Genomic DNA, 13306 nt, shown 5'->3' with positions numbered 1-13306 from the left:
GGCAGTATTTAGAGGAAAAGGTGTGCTCAAAACCTCATGCAAATCTAGACTCGCTGAAAAAATCTCTTGCTTACGGCAGTGGCCAATATCGACATGAAAGTGGTGCGTGAATCCATTGACGACTGGCCACGAAGACTTCAAGCCTGTGTAGATAATTATGGCGGTCATTTTGAATAAATGTTATACATTTAGATTCTCTAGTTTATAAGCTTTCAAACGCTGTACAAATTATACGGAATAAACTTAAACTTTTGATTTTATTTTATACTATGTATATGACAGAACTTATGAGCCGACTAGGTATATTACAAAACGCGTTTCTACATTCAAAGTCATAATTTCATAGAAGTTTGACGTTTAAATAACTTTTTTTTTTATACCACGTCGGTGGCAATCAAGCATACGGCCCGCCTGATGGTAAGCAGTTGATTGCACAGTCTGGGCTATCAAAATCGCTGCCGACTTAGCTTGGTCTAACTTTATAATTATCTGCGTTTACGATTCTCGATTGTCATTTCGGCTGCGGCCCCATATGTGATGCGACTCTTTTTTTTTATACCACGTCGGTGGCAATCAAGCATACGGCCCGCCTGATGGTAAGCAGTTACCGTAGCCTATGGACGCCTGCAACACCGGAGATATTACACACGCGTTGCCGACCCTTTAAAAAACTGTACACTCCTTTTTTGAAGAACCCCATACTGTAGCCCCTCGGGAAAACCTCGGCAGGGAGCTCATTCCACAGCCGAAGCGTACGCGGGAGGAAATTCCTCTTAAACCGCACAGTACGCGACCATTTAGGTGCTAGGGTGTGAGGATGAACAGGATGAACTCTAAAATCGCCTCTTATTATTTTTCAACAAACTTATCCCAACTTCCGTTTCAAGATGCGTAAAGTACTAGAAAAAGGAATAAATCTCTATAAGGGCGGTCATAACTTTCGCGGTACGACACAATAGGGACGGTAGAGAAATGTATCATCGCGTCGGGGGCATCGTTTGTCTGTATTATGCGAAAAAAGTCGCTACTTTTATTAACAGGAACGTGGATCATAGACTTCCTTCCCAAGTTGGGCTTAGGGTTTAGGTGAAGATTTTCTTTGGCTTTTTAGTATGGGCAAAGATAGATATAATATCCTCTTTGGTATGGGCATAGGGCGGACACGCTAACAACGATTCGCCGACGGGTTCTTTGGCCGAGTAACGATTGGCAGAATCTCATTACGCATAGGTAATAGTCATTTGCAAGAGTAGTCAATAAGCAGAGCAATTTATACGCATATTTACTATTCGTAGAATAATCATTTGGAAACTGTCATAATTACCCGAGAAACCATTGGTCGAAACACAATAGGTCGAATGTTCATTTAGCATTAATATTGATTAGCACAAAGAGCATATAATCACAGAACTTCTCTCTTATTTATGGTTAGACTAGGACATGACTATAACCTACACAATAACTTTTAGTTTGAGTCTGATAAAGATGGTTTTGATACATTAAATTGTCTACTTATGTTCACTAACAGAAGTTACCATAAAATTAAAACATAGTGATTTCGTTGTTTTCTAAAGTAACTAAAGCATTTTCTCCCGAAAACCACCAATTTGATGTAGTGCAACGTGCAACTGTAGCCTTACCACCAGTTTGGCACGACATATTCGCTAACGTCTTCGTAACTTACTTTTTATACATATAATATACTTAAAAAACGATTATATTTTATTTCATCCTTTTTGAAGTCGGTTTTTTTTTGTGAGAAGTTTTTATTTCGAAAATAACGATGTATAAAATGTGAAACGTTATTCGACTAAACATTGCTTAAACGAAGATTACTCTGCCAAATGAAAATCGTCCAATAATAGTTCTGCTAATTTACACAGAAGCGAACTGAACTGTATGTGAACCAAAAAGAGTCTGCGTAACGTTAGTCGACCAAAAGTTACATCTGCAAATAAATCACTCTGCGAACCGATGTTCGGCGATTCGTTGTCTGCGAATCGATAATCTGCTAAAAAGTATTCGGAGAATCATTAGGTATCGGGTACCTATACCTATACTATTACTTATTCTGTGACTTGACGTGAAGCGTGACGAGTTAAAGGCCCGACCACCTGCGGCCATAAACTACAATAGGGCTGTTGACAATTTTTTTTAATGGTATCAGTCGAGGTTTGTTTTGACGATCAAATGTCTGTATACTCTGTATGGGACCCATTGTCTTAAAGCAATACAGAAGTCACAAATGATGGTCAGTCTGGCATCGCCACTTTACTGAGCAAACGCTCTAACAGAAATGGCAACACATCGCATCGTGACGTCACTGTGTCACTTTGCTTAGAAGCCATTTCGATGCGATTTTGTCGGTGAAATGTTGCGTTTATGTATATTGTTGCCATACAATATTTTTTTAAATAAAATATAAGGAATCGAATAGTACCGTTATTTTTTTCCTATTTGAAAGTTTAAAAAATTTTTTTTTTTTTCGACAGGTTTTTTTTTATTTTTCCCATATAGTTTTTAAGTTTAAACATTATTGTGATAAATTGCTTATTTTCTATCTATTTAACTAGATTTAGTTATAAAATTCAACATGTGTCACCTACCCTATTCTGTCGGAGGGTTGCAAAAATAGGGTACCTTACCTACGTCAGCCACCTGAGAGCTCATGCACGATCGTCGTCGCTCCCACTATAGCACAATCGGATTAAGTCTAACCTCGAAATCCTTTCAAAGATGAAATTTGGTATGTATGTTAATTAAAGGTCTCTTTTCATGTCCACACTATTTGACATTTGGGGACCTCGAGGAATCGCAGCCATCTTGGAAAATGTGTACCATCCTGGAGAAATTTGCGTTTTACTCTATGAAAATCTCGTTCTCCATGAAAATATGGTGTAAGGCAACATTAAAGCTTATTAAATTCTACACAAAAAAGTCTTAGATATCTTTGCGGAAAAAATACATCTTGTTATAGAAAATAATAGCTGAATCCAGATTTAGCGCTTATACCCTTTCAGGGGATATTCTCTTAATATGAAACTTGCAGGAATTTGAATTCCACTTTTGTCTATACATTTGTACACGTTCTACCCCAATATCAACATTTTACTCGACTGCGACTTAAACAGAAAGTAGGGTTATGGGTTTAAATACTGAAAATCAGTACACCCTGTAGGTCAGGATACTGGACGGATTTTTTTAAATGACATATTGGTAGATTCCTCTTGCCCTTCACAACCTGTTTACACTTGTTTTATTAAAGAAAAATCAATACAGCCGCCTTGAGAGGACGCCGAATGTTAAATCATATTTTTACTCCTAGCGCCTAAACTATTGAGTGGATTTCAATAAAATAAACATGAGTAGATCCATAATTGGTACACGAGTGCTATGCAATACAAATTTACTAAAATAAATGGTGGAAAAATGTTTAGGACTTAAAAATGTAACTGCAAAAACAGATTTTAGGTCTTAAATGGGGTTTAAACAATAGTGACAGTAATGAAATTTGACACCTGCAATTTCAGGGATCCCTGTTTGCGTGTCATAAAATTGGAGCATCGGGGACCACGGGGATCAAACGCCATCTTGAAAAGTATGTCTTTTTGGTTTTTCTGTTTTTCTCGGAATATCTGGGTTTAATGTGAATACTGTGTATGGCGAAACGAAAGCTTATTAAATTCCACACTAAAAAGTTATACAACACCATGTCCCAAAAACGAAGCCTTCGAGATCTAGGACTTTTTCGTGTAGAATTTAATAAGCTTTAATGTTGCCTTACACTATATTTTCATAGAGAACGTATATTTAGAGTAAAACGCAAATTTCTCCAGGATGGTACACATTTTCCAAGATGGATAGATAGATAGATAGCGTTTATTCGTGGCAAAAAAGAGGAAAACGCGTACATAGGAAACACAACATAAATAATATAAGCCACGAAATGGTCCCGACTCAGCATGGCTGGCTGCGATTCCTCGAGGTCCCCAAATGTCAAATAATGTGGACATGAAAAAGAGACCTTTAATTAACATACATACCAAATTTCATATCTTTGGAAGGATTTCGAGGTTAGACTTAATCCGATTGTGCTACTAGCCAGTACAAACTCAGTCGCGGTGGCCGAAACTGGCTAGGACAGGATGATGATTTTGAAAGTGACGATAAAAAATAGATTTAAGAGGCCGGTGTCGATATTAGCCGCAAAAATGTAAACTTGATAAATTCAGTCTCACACCTTTTGTTACCTAATTGAAATAACAAGTACTGGTTTCTATTAGCACGTCTTCTTATATTTTTTTGTTTTTAACTCCTTGATGCCGTTCATGGGATGTATAACGTTCACTCAAAATATTATTCATATCACAGGCATATTCTTAATTAGATAACGAACAAATGAGGTACCCCGTGATACTCCGTATAATATATATAATATAATATGACCCTTTACATCTCTGGATAATTTGATGATCTTTTTTATTATTATTATATACATTTTATCTCTGACACCTAGAGACTTTTACATCTCTAAACAATTTTAGTACTTCTGTTGTTTGTATATTTTGTATTAGTTTTTTTTGTGTAATTTGACATTTATATTTATGTAATTGTTTTTTTTTCTTTTTGTAATTTTGGGTTAATTTTATTGTTTGTAAAAATTGACATGTAAAAGTGCCCCTGTGGCCTTTTTGCTGAATATGTTTGATGTTTGATATGTATTTAGTATATGGGTGGTATATGGTATATGTATTTTACAATGTTGCCAGTCCTGTAAAATTATAATTGTCCTTTATTAAATTGGTCCCATTTTACACATCTCTGTAATCTCTGAGAAAGAAATGTACACAGGGTAATCTAATTTGTAGATTTCGTTCAAACATGGCACAATTTTGCCCCCGCCTTGATTAAAGATGAAAGACAGGGCCCAGCCCAGAATAACGTAATTTAAAAATGTTGAACGATATAAGTACATATTAGGGGCGCGTGGGAGGCTTGGGTCTAGGACTGGGTGGCTCCGGCGCTGCGGAAGACGGCTGTTCCGCTCTCCCCCCGTGCCTCCGATTTTGCAATTGCTCTCTAGGGGTAGGACAGACAAGACCACGTAGATAGTGGGGTGCTCTGATTCTGTTTTGGATGACCTTGAAATTTTGGTGGCCGAGATGTTGGTGGTGAGGTATAAAAGTTAATATAAATTGATAAAACAGCAAAACAAGGGCACCCTCCTCAGACAACCATCACGTTTCGTCGACACTATTGAGCGCACTAATAATTTTCTTTCGGCAATTTGGATAACGTTTCACGTTTTTAAAATAACAACGGCGATTGTAAAATGCCGAATCTTACAATTTGACTGCGACATATCTACTAAAGATATAATACCTATATATAACATACATATACTAAATGAAATACTACAATATGGTATTTTTTTTTGTCGCAACCCTGTTTTTGGTATTTTCCCATGATTTCGGGTAGAAGTTGAATGATTCCCAGCGGAACACCATAGAACGATATTTTTTATTTTTATTTAATAATTTTAATCAGGCAACAAGGCCCATATTACGAATACCTTACAGACTAACATATATATGCATATTATTACAATAACTTAAATTAAACTAAAACTACTACTTTAATAACTAACTTATTAGCCCAACAGCACTCCTGTTGTCCATGTGCATGGCATTCCATTTTTTTACTATTGGACAATCTAACCTGTCCAAAACAGTATTCAGAAGGCTGCTGGGGCTGTCCCTAACACGGCGCATCAGGGAGGCCACTCTCCTGCGCATTATGGCTTGGAAGCCGTCCACGCGAGCTGCGGCAAACATCCCCGACGCACTGCAAACTCGAGGCAACCCCAACAACACTCTGAAACCGTTATTATACTGAATGCGTAAAGCATTAAGGGATCTCTGCGTACACTTGACCCACAGGCTAATAATAATATATATATTGCTTTTCACACGCATAAAGACTGACAAAATGCCCTAAAAAGAGTTATTTTGACACTCCCCGTACAACGTGCAAACCTGCGAGCCAACATATTGCAGGCAGACCGAAAGGGAGATTGCGAGGCGGGACAACATGGATTCTAAAATAAAAAACTCAGTAGGTAAGTAGTTTACTTTAGTGGTGGTTAAAGAAAATGGGATGTATATTAAATCACATTTACAATCGGATCTATCGCAAATTTATTTTGTTACCTTTATTTACCGACGTTTCGACACAGTTTTCACTGGTCATGGTCGCGGCTAACTGACGTCCCAACCAAATGTCAAAACAGAGATTTGTGCGACTACCCGACGAAAACTGCATTTAAAGTTTGGGGTAGACATTTTGAAACCACCCACTACACATAAATGTTAATAATTGTCAATAGTCAGACACGCAACACTCACAACATCCGCGCACACATCCGAAGATAGATCCCTTGGATTTAAGTTCTGGATCACTCTGGTCCCCAAGTTGCCGCTAAGTTAAAACCATCTTCCGATAAGTTAAAACATGATTGGCACGACAATATCTCGCCCGCGAGATAGACTACTCGTCCCTCTTTCATTAATACAATTATAGAAATAGACGGGTAGTTTATATCACGGGCGAGATACTGTCGCGCCAATCATGTGCTAGGCCTACTGGTGCCATTACTGGTGCTTTTGCTGGTGTTTACTATACTTTAGAGCTCGTTAACCTTTACTAAATTTAGTAACTGACGAGAGGGACGCGGACGCCGCAAACGGCCGAAACATAAGACACGATGAAGGTATCTCCATCTACTTTCCATACATTGCTGCATCCCTGTCATCAGTTAGTAAATTCAGCAAGGTGGAGGGAGAGGCCTTTTAGGTTTTATTGGAATGTAATCCTAAGCTTGGCACAATTTCGCTTGACGATCGCGCCCTCTACTGCTTCATCGTTAAATTAAGTCAGGAGCATAATGTGAAAATGAAACATTGCAAATTAATTTTAAAATAAACAATTTATTTAATCAAAGTACAGGAATGAAGTTTAAAGAAGCATGAAAAGCATAAAGCTGGGCCATTGTCGCATCCCTTGCACTGGTAAGTCGTGGAAACCATAATATTATCTTTCGAACAGTTTTTGCAGTTTCGCGTGATCGTCTGTATGATATGCTTATCTTGATTGGTTCTGTTTGATGTTTGATTTCTGTATTGATTTTGTATAATCTTGACTAATCTGTGCTGCTTGACTGGGCTGGGAGCAGTGGCCGGTAAAAGATGTTCTAGGACCAACAGTCTATAATTTTGGTAGTTTAATTTGGTGCCTGAAAACATATTAGATAGTTTATGAGCGTTATAAATGCTCAACAATAAAATGTATACAAACAGTTTTTTGACCGAGGGCAATTTGTTTATTTCACACGGCAAGTAATTCAACATGTCTCTGTGTGGATCGGATGTGTCGGCCATAAGCTCTTTATATACTCTTAATGGTTCAGGCGTTCGGTTAGGCCAGTTGTCCTTTTCTTTCTTGAACTCAGTGGTTACGTAGGAGGTAGCTACGCTTTCAAATTCATGTTTACCTACGTGTAAACCATCGTAAAATAATGACTTGCTTTGGTTATGCTTCAGACGAGCATTCAATAATTCTTCTGGCATCGCAAATCGCCTCTCGTCTACAATACCAGTACAGTACGTTCCGCGTTGAAGTAAGTATTGTGCAAACGAAGGGACAATAAGTGTTGCCGCACTGTCTACGTAAACAGCGTGCCCTACGTTAAGTTTTTCTTTCAACATTTTGCATGTTACATATTCTACATCAAAAGGTACATTACGTCGAGTATCCATAATCATTCGCACAATCGGTCCGCCTGGTTCATGTAAAGAAATTATTTTCAAGTGAAAATCTTGAACGACACATGCAGGATCAAAGTTGATCTTATTTATACAGACAGACATATTTCGTCCCGGATAATAAACATTGTCCATTACCTTGTTAAAGTGATCGGCCATTGGGTGATTGAATTTAAGTTGACTGATTTTCTTCTCAGTTTTCATAAAGGGAAAGGTCAAATAATACATTATTGCCGTGAATCTTTGCGGGGTCAAGTATTCCGGAAAGCAAGACTTGTAAAGTCTATGTGGTCTCCAGTGATCGACAACGTTTTTAAATTTCGCAGTCCCCGTGTGCAGAAGCAATCCGATAAAGATTTTAAACTCTGCGACCGTAACGTCTTTCCAATCACGCGAGTAACAAGCGTCGCGTTTAATATCCTTCTTCCTAAACGCATGTTGGTTAGTAGCTACCACAATTTCCTTAAGGTACTCGTCATCGATAAAATATTCAAAATAATGAGTAGGATTGTTTGTGGAAGGCTTTAACCAAGCTTGTTTCCTGGTGAAATTAATTTTTTGCATGTTGTTATCGTCTTCGGTCCAAGGTCCATTCAAGAATGTTTTCATGTCCGTCCCGTGAAAGTTGCGGAACGTGGGAAGGAATGTCTCACTCTTAGAACAGTCTACTCTACACTCCTGTAAGTAAGGGAGTGGAGTATTATTAGGTTGCAAAGGTTCCAGATCATTTCCTTTCAGAGCCAAAATGGCTAACTTTGGATCGGTTATTGGAGACTTCTCTTCTTTTTCTTTCTTGATTTCTAACAAAGGGTCGCAGTCTGGATCGGTTATTGGAGACTTCTCTTCTTTTTCTTTCTTGATTTCTAACAAAGGGTCGCAGTCTGAGTCTGATTCTTCTTTTTTAATTTTTAATTCTTTATTAAATACTTGGTCGACCTCCGCTTTGTGATAGTAATTCTCCACTAAATCTTCAGTATTTGAAGTCTCGTTGTCGATTGGTTCGACTTTGATTTTGTTAGTGCAATGTATAATAGAATATTTACCATTGGAATTCATCTCGTACACGTCGTCCAAGCGGCGCAATTTTACGCAGACATTCCCGGCTAACTGTTCTACAGCATGTCTCTTCTGTCTAGGTGTGAACCCAGAGAGGACAAAAGTGGCTTGTATTTTTTCCATTTACATTTATTAACGTGGATCGCAAACAGCAACGGGTGCCTTTCCGTGGCTTATATTGTACTTACTGACCAGTGGTTGGAAACTCTCCTGTTACGAACAAATGCACAGACTAATAAGAGATACTACAACTTCTTCTTCTTCTTCTTTTAAAATTATGGCTTCAGCCCAGTGGGACTATTTCGCCAGTATCAAGGTATTGAGAGGTTTACAAACGACAAAAATTGTACGGTTGTACAAGACAGTGTACGGTGATTTGTTAGCTCTTGTAAATCGATAGCTAGACTTTACAAGAAGCACGTGGACTACCGGCCGTTGACTCCAAGATGGTGGTTAAACGCGCTTCAAAATTAATTCTCCATTCACTGCACACTACCACATTAGTTTACTGTATAATAAGCTATCGATATTACACTTTAAACAATATTAATAAGCAAAAAACAAAGTAATTAATCACGATGCTAACTATCAAGATGGCGCTCGAACCGGAAGTCCAGATACTACAACAAATGTATGGCAAAGATATTTGTCATTACTTGTCAGTGGCGTGGCGTTGGCAGCACTGCTGAAATGCCAACTTGACATTAATGCGTATATACGAGCGGCAACCATTTTGAAATATAAAATTCGTGTGCAAAAACTGCAAAATATTAACAGTTTTCTAAAATTGAGTTGAGCACATTTGCTTCTCTTTTATATTATTATGTGTACTTTAAATTTTGTGTTTTTGAAAAAGAAACCCGTACTATTATAAAATAGTGAAAATGGCCGGCAAAAACCGATATTGTGAAATATGCGGTGTCAGAGAAATCACTCGAGGAGGATTCTTTTCCAGATTTCCCAAGCATGAACAGCGGTAAGTCATACAACTAGGGAACAAGTTATTTCATTAAACATTTTGATTTTTCAGCCGCGTAAGCTGAAGGCCGACCGAGACGCCGATTCAAATCCGGTGTCCATCTCTCCCTAATACCGTAATAGGAGGATAAGCACGTACTGCTCGCCCTTAGTGTCGGTCAAAGACTTCCTAGGCATTCAAAGATGACGTCTATTTCAATTTATAAGTTTCTAAAAAAATGTTATTTGCTATTTATGCGGTGTGTTATTTGAAATTTGAATTTGCTGTTTGCTTAATAGTTAGGGTACAGGGTACTTATAAACTGACACAACACATTATTCATCATCATCTCAATCAATCAATCAATCTTTGGGTGTTTTTGGCTCCATCGATATTGTTGATGATTCCGCCAACGTCAAGGTTTAGAAAGGCACATGCTTTAGACAATTGGCCGCTGAATATCTACAATGCAGTTCACTCAGATGAGAATCGAATGTAGATCTACCTACAACCAGGATGTGCCACACTGTCCCAATCACTTTAAAGTACTTACTTACTACTACTATCTTCCTCTTATGTTTGCGATTCTTATTGATTTCATTTGCATCACTTGTGCCCCTCAATGTTATGTTTACAGTAGGTACCTACACAATTAAAAAGAAGCCAAAACAAATTTGCTTACAGGTGTAAAACTTGGCATAGACAAGTTGGAAAAGAAGATCTTGTTCATATACCGATAGAAAAGTTGCATGAGATTCGTCATCTTTGTGGTGATCATTTTGAACGGAGAGACTTTGGCAAGACAGGAAATAAGCCTATCCAAATTAAGAGAATTTCCTCAACATGTTGCAAGTAGACAAGGTAACTTTCTATTAGCCATAATTAGTGATTAGTTTTAGTTGTAGCCCACTAAGTGATTAAGTAATAAACACTTTATTGTAACTTTATTACAGACCAGCACAGCAACAGATACATTTTAAAATATAAATATGAAGTTATCCCTTCATCCAGCTTAAACCCCAAACAAACTTTGAACCGAGCGAGACCTAAAATCATGATTAAAAAAAAATAGATGATACACACACATTTATAAAAAAAACCTACATAAATATTAAAAAGTCTCAATGTAACTGAATGTGTAATTGTATATTCGACCTGCAATGTAACCTGATTCTTATATACAATAAAAACTTACTACTTACTTACTACTTAAAAAACATGTATTAAACGGCGGCATACACCTACCTACCGTCTAAAGAGGTGGTGCTATGCATTCAACAATTTTACTGGGTAACTTGCTCAATACATATATAGTTACTTAGGTAACAGTAATCTAAAAATGTTAACTTCATTTTTTATTTTAAAATTTCAGCTGTAAACCAGATTCAGATCAGATCTATACATGCCAGAGTACCTGTGTCGGCATCAAACAGTGAAAAAGGTATTTATAGAATAGAATAGAAGATGCTTTATTCAAAAACGCTTAATTTAAACTTAACTAATGATGCTGACATAGATTACTATACTAGTTTTGTTTTAAGTCTTCACACAGATCTCAAGATAGTTTATCGCTTCGAAACCGTCCGATTTGTAAACGTTTTAAGGGTACCATACCCAAAATGGCAAAAAAGAAACCCTTATAGTTTCATCATGTCCGTCTGTTCGTCCATATGTCACAGTCATTTTACAATACAAATACAACCCAGCTGTCCGTCTGTCTGTCTGGCTGTCCGTCTGTCTGTGACCAGGCTGTATCTCATGAACCGTGATAGCTAAACAGTTGAAATTTTCACAGATGATGTATTTCTGTTGCCGCTATAACAGCAAATACCTACTAAAAAGTACGGAACCCTCGGTGGGCGAGTCCGACTCGCACTTGGCCTGTTTTTTTTAATATGATACAGGAGGCAAAGGAGCATACGAATCACCTGATTGTAAGAGATTACCGTCGCCCATAGATACCCGCAACACTATAGGGGTTGTAATTAGACAAAGGAGCACACGAATCATCTGATGGTAAGAGATTACCGTCGCCCATAGATACCCGCAACACTATAGGGGTTGTAATTAGGCAAAGGAGCACACGAATCACCTGATGGTAAGAGATTACCGTCGCCCATAGATACCCGCAACACTATAGGGGTTGTAATTTCATTGCCGGCCTCTTTTCTTGAAGGTTTGAAGGTCGTTATGGTCCGGAAATACCGCACGCGACAGTTCATTCCACAGTTTGTCTGTGCGAGGCAGGACCAGGACGTTTCTGGAGAAACTCATAGTTGATGGTGTTCGCAAGTTCGCATGCTCTTTAATAGTTGAGGACTCTTTACTAGGTATTGGGTAGTATTAGATATGCGAGATTTGCTCTCACGCGGACGCCGATATGCATGTCTTCAAGCAGGTCATTAGTAGGTATTTACTAGATCGGTATAAAACAGATAAAAAGTTCAAAGTAAGATATTTAAACGGTCTAAGTACCTACTTGGTTAACAGCTGACTACGACTGACAAATAAAAATACGTGATGGTACTAACTGATGTATTATGTACCTATGTTTGCATTTTATTTTTGAAACTTATTTTAACGTGTGAAATGTCTTTAGATTATGTAGTTATGTATTTTTTGGGTTTCAGCACATACATCAGCTGCTGCATCTGAGAGTACTAGCCAAGCTTGTCTGCAAACTGGAATCATAAGCATTCAACCGGATAAAGGTACCTTTTTAAGGATCCGTACCCAAAGGGTAAAAATAAAAATGGGACCCTATTACTAAGACTCCTCTGTCCGTCTGCACGTCTGTCTGTCCGTCTGTCTGTCTGTCTGTCCGTCTGTCACCAGGCTGTATCTCATGAACCGTGATAGCTAGGCAGTTGAAATTTTCACAGATGATATATTATTATTAAATTGTAAGTATATATAATTATAGTAGATATAATAATATAGATATAATTAGTTGCCATTGTCTTAATGTTACATTTAATTCTATTCTTTGTTATTCTTTGTTATTATGTTGAAATATTTACTAAAGACTTTAGTACTTAATATCAAAATAACTTATTTGCTACACCCTGTCATGGTTCATGTTTCACATATATGTAACTTTGTAGTTACTTAATTATAATGTTGTACATGAATGCAATAAAGAATGATTATGATTATGATTTCTGTTGCCGCTATAACAACAAATACTAAAAAGTAGGGAACCCTCGATGGGCGAGTCCGACTCGCACTTGTCCGGTTTTTTTAATACCACTTCGGTGGCAAACAAGCATACGGCCCGCCCGATGGTAAGCAGTCACCGTAGCCTTTATACCACGTCGGTGGCAAACAAGCATACGGCCATGACCCGCCTACAAGGCGCATGATTCTCATCTTCCCCCGCTCCCTCGGCATTCGTCCTTAGCGTGGACAGCGTAAGTCGCACTGGGGCTTCGTCTGCCACGCGTGCTAACGTCTTTGGGGGGGCGTTTCGGAA

The 13306-nt window shown here is 38.0% G+C and overlaps 1 protein-coding gene across 1 annotated transcript; it reads right to left on the bottom strand.

Moving 5' to 3' along the window:
- Positions 1–6966: 6966 nt before the first annotated feature.
- On the bottom strand, positions 6967–9487 carry LOC134751761 (uncharacterized). Its single transcript, XM_063687225.1, has 2 exons — positions 7959–9487; positions 6967–7291 (listed from the first exon to the last, which is right to left on the bottom strand). Exons 1-2 carry the CDS (start codon positions 8997–8999, stop codon positions 7280–7282), a joined length of 1053 nt encoding a protein of 350 aa, XP_063543295.1. The 5' UTR covers positions 9000–9487; the 3' UTR covers positions 6967–7279.
- Positions 9488–13306: the final 3819 nt, after the last annotated feature.

The sequence above is a fragment of the Cydia strobilella genome, chromosome 23, assembly GCF_947568885.1.
Source record: "Cydia strobilella chromosome 23, ilCydStro3.1, whole genome shotgun sequence".
Lineage (NCBI taxonomy): Eukaryota > Metazoa > Arthropoda > Insecta > Lepidoptera > Tortricidae > Cydia > Cydia strobilella.
Note: the sequence above shows the minus strand (reverse complement) of the source record. Positions and strands in the feature narration are given on the sequence as shown.

Bases quoted from the DNA above. Each gene is read 5' to 3' on its own strand.
- LOC134751761 (XM_063687225.1), bottom strand. From the start codon at position 8,999: ATGGAAAAAATACAAGCCACTTTTGTCCTCTCTGGGTTCACACCTAGA.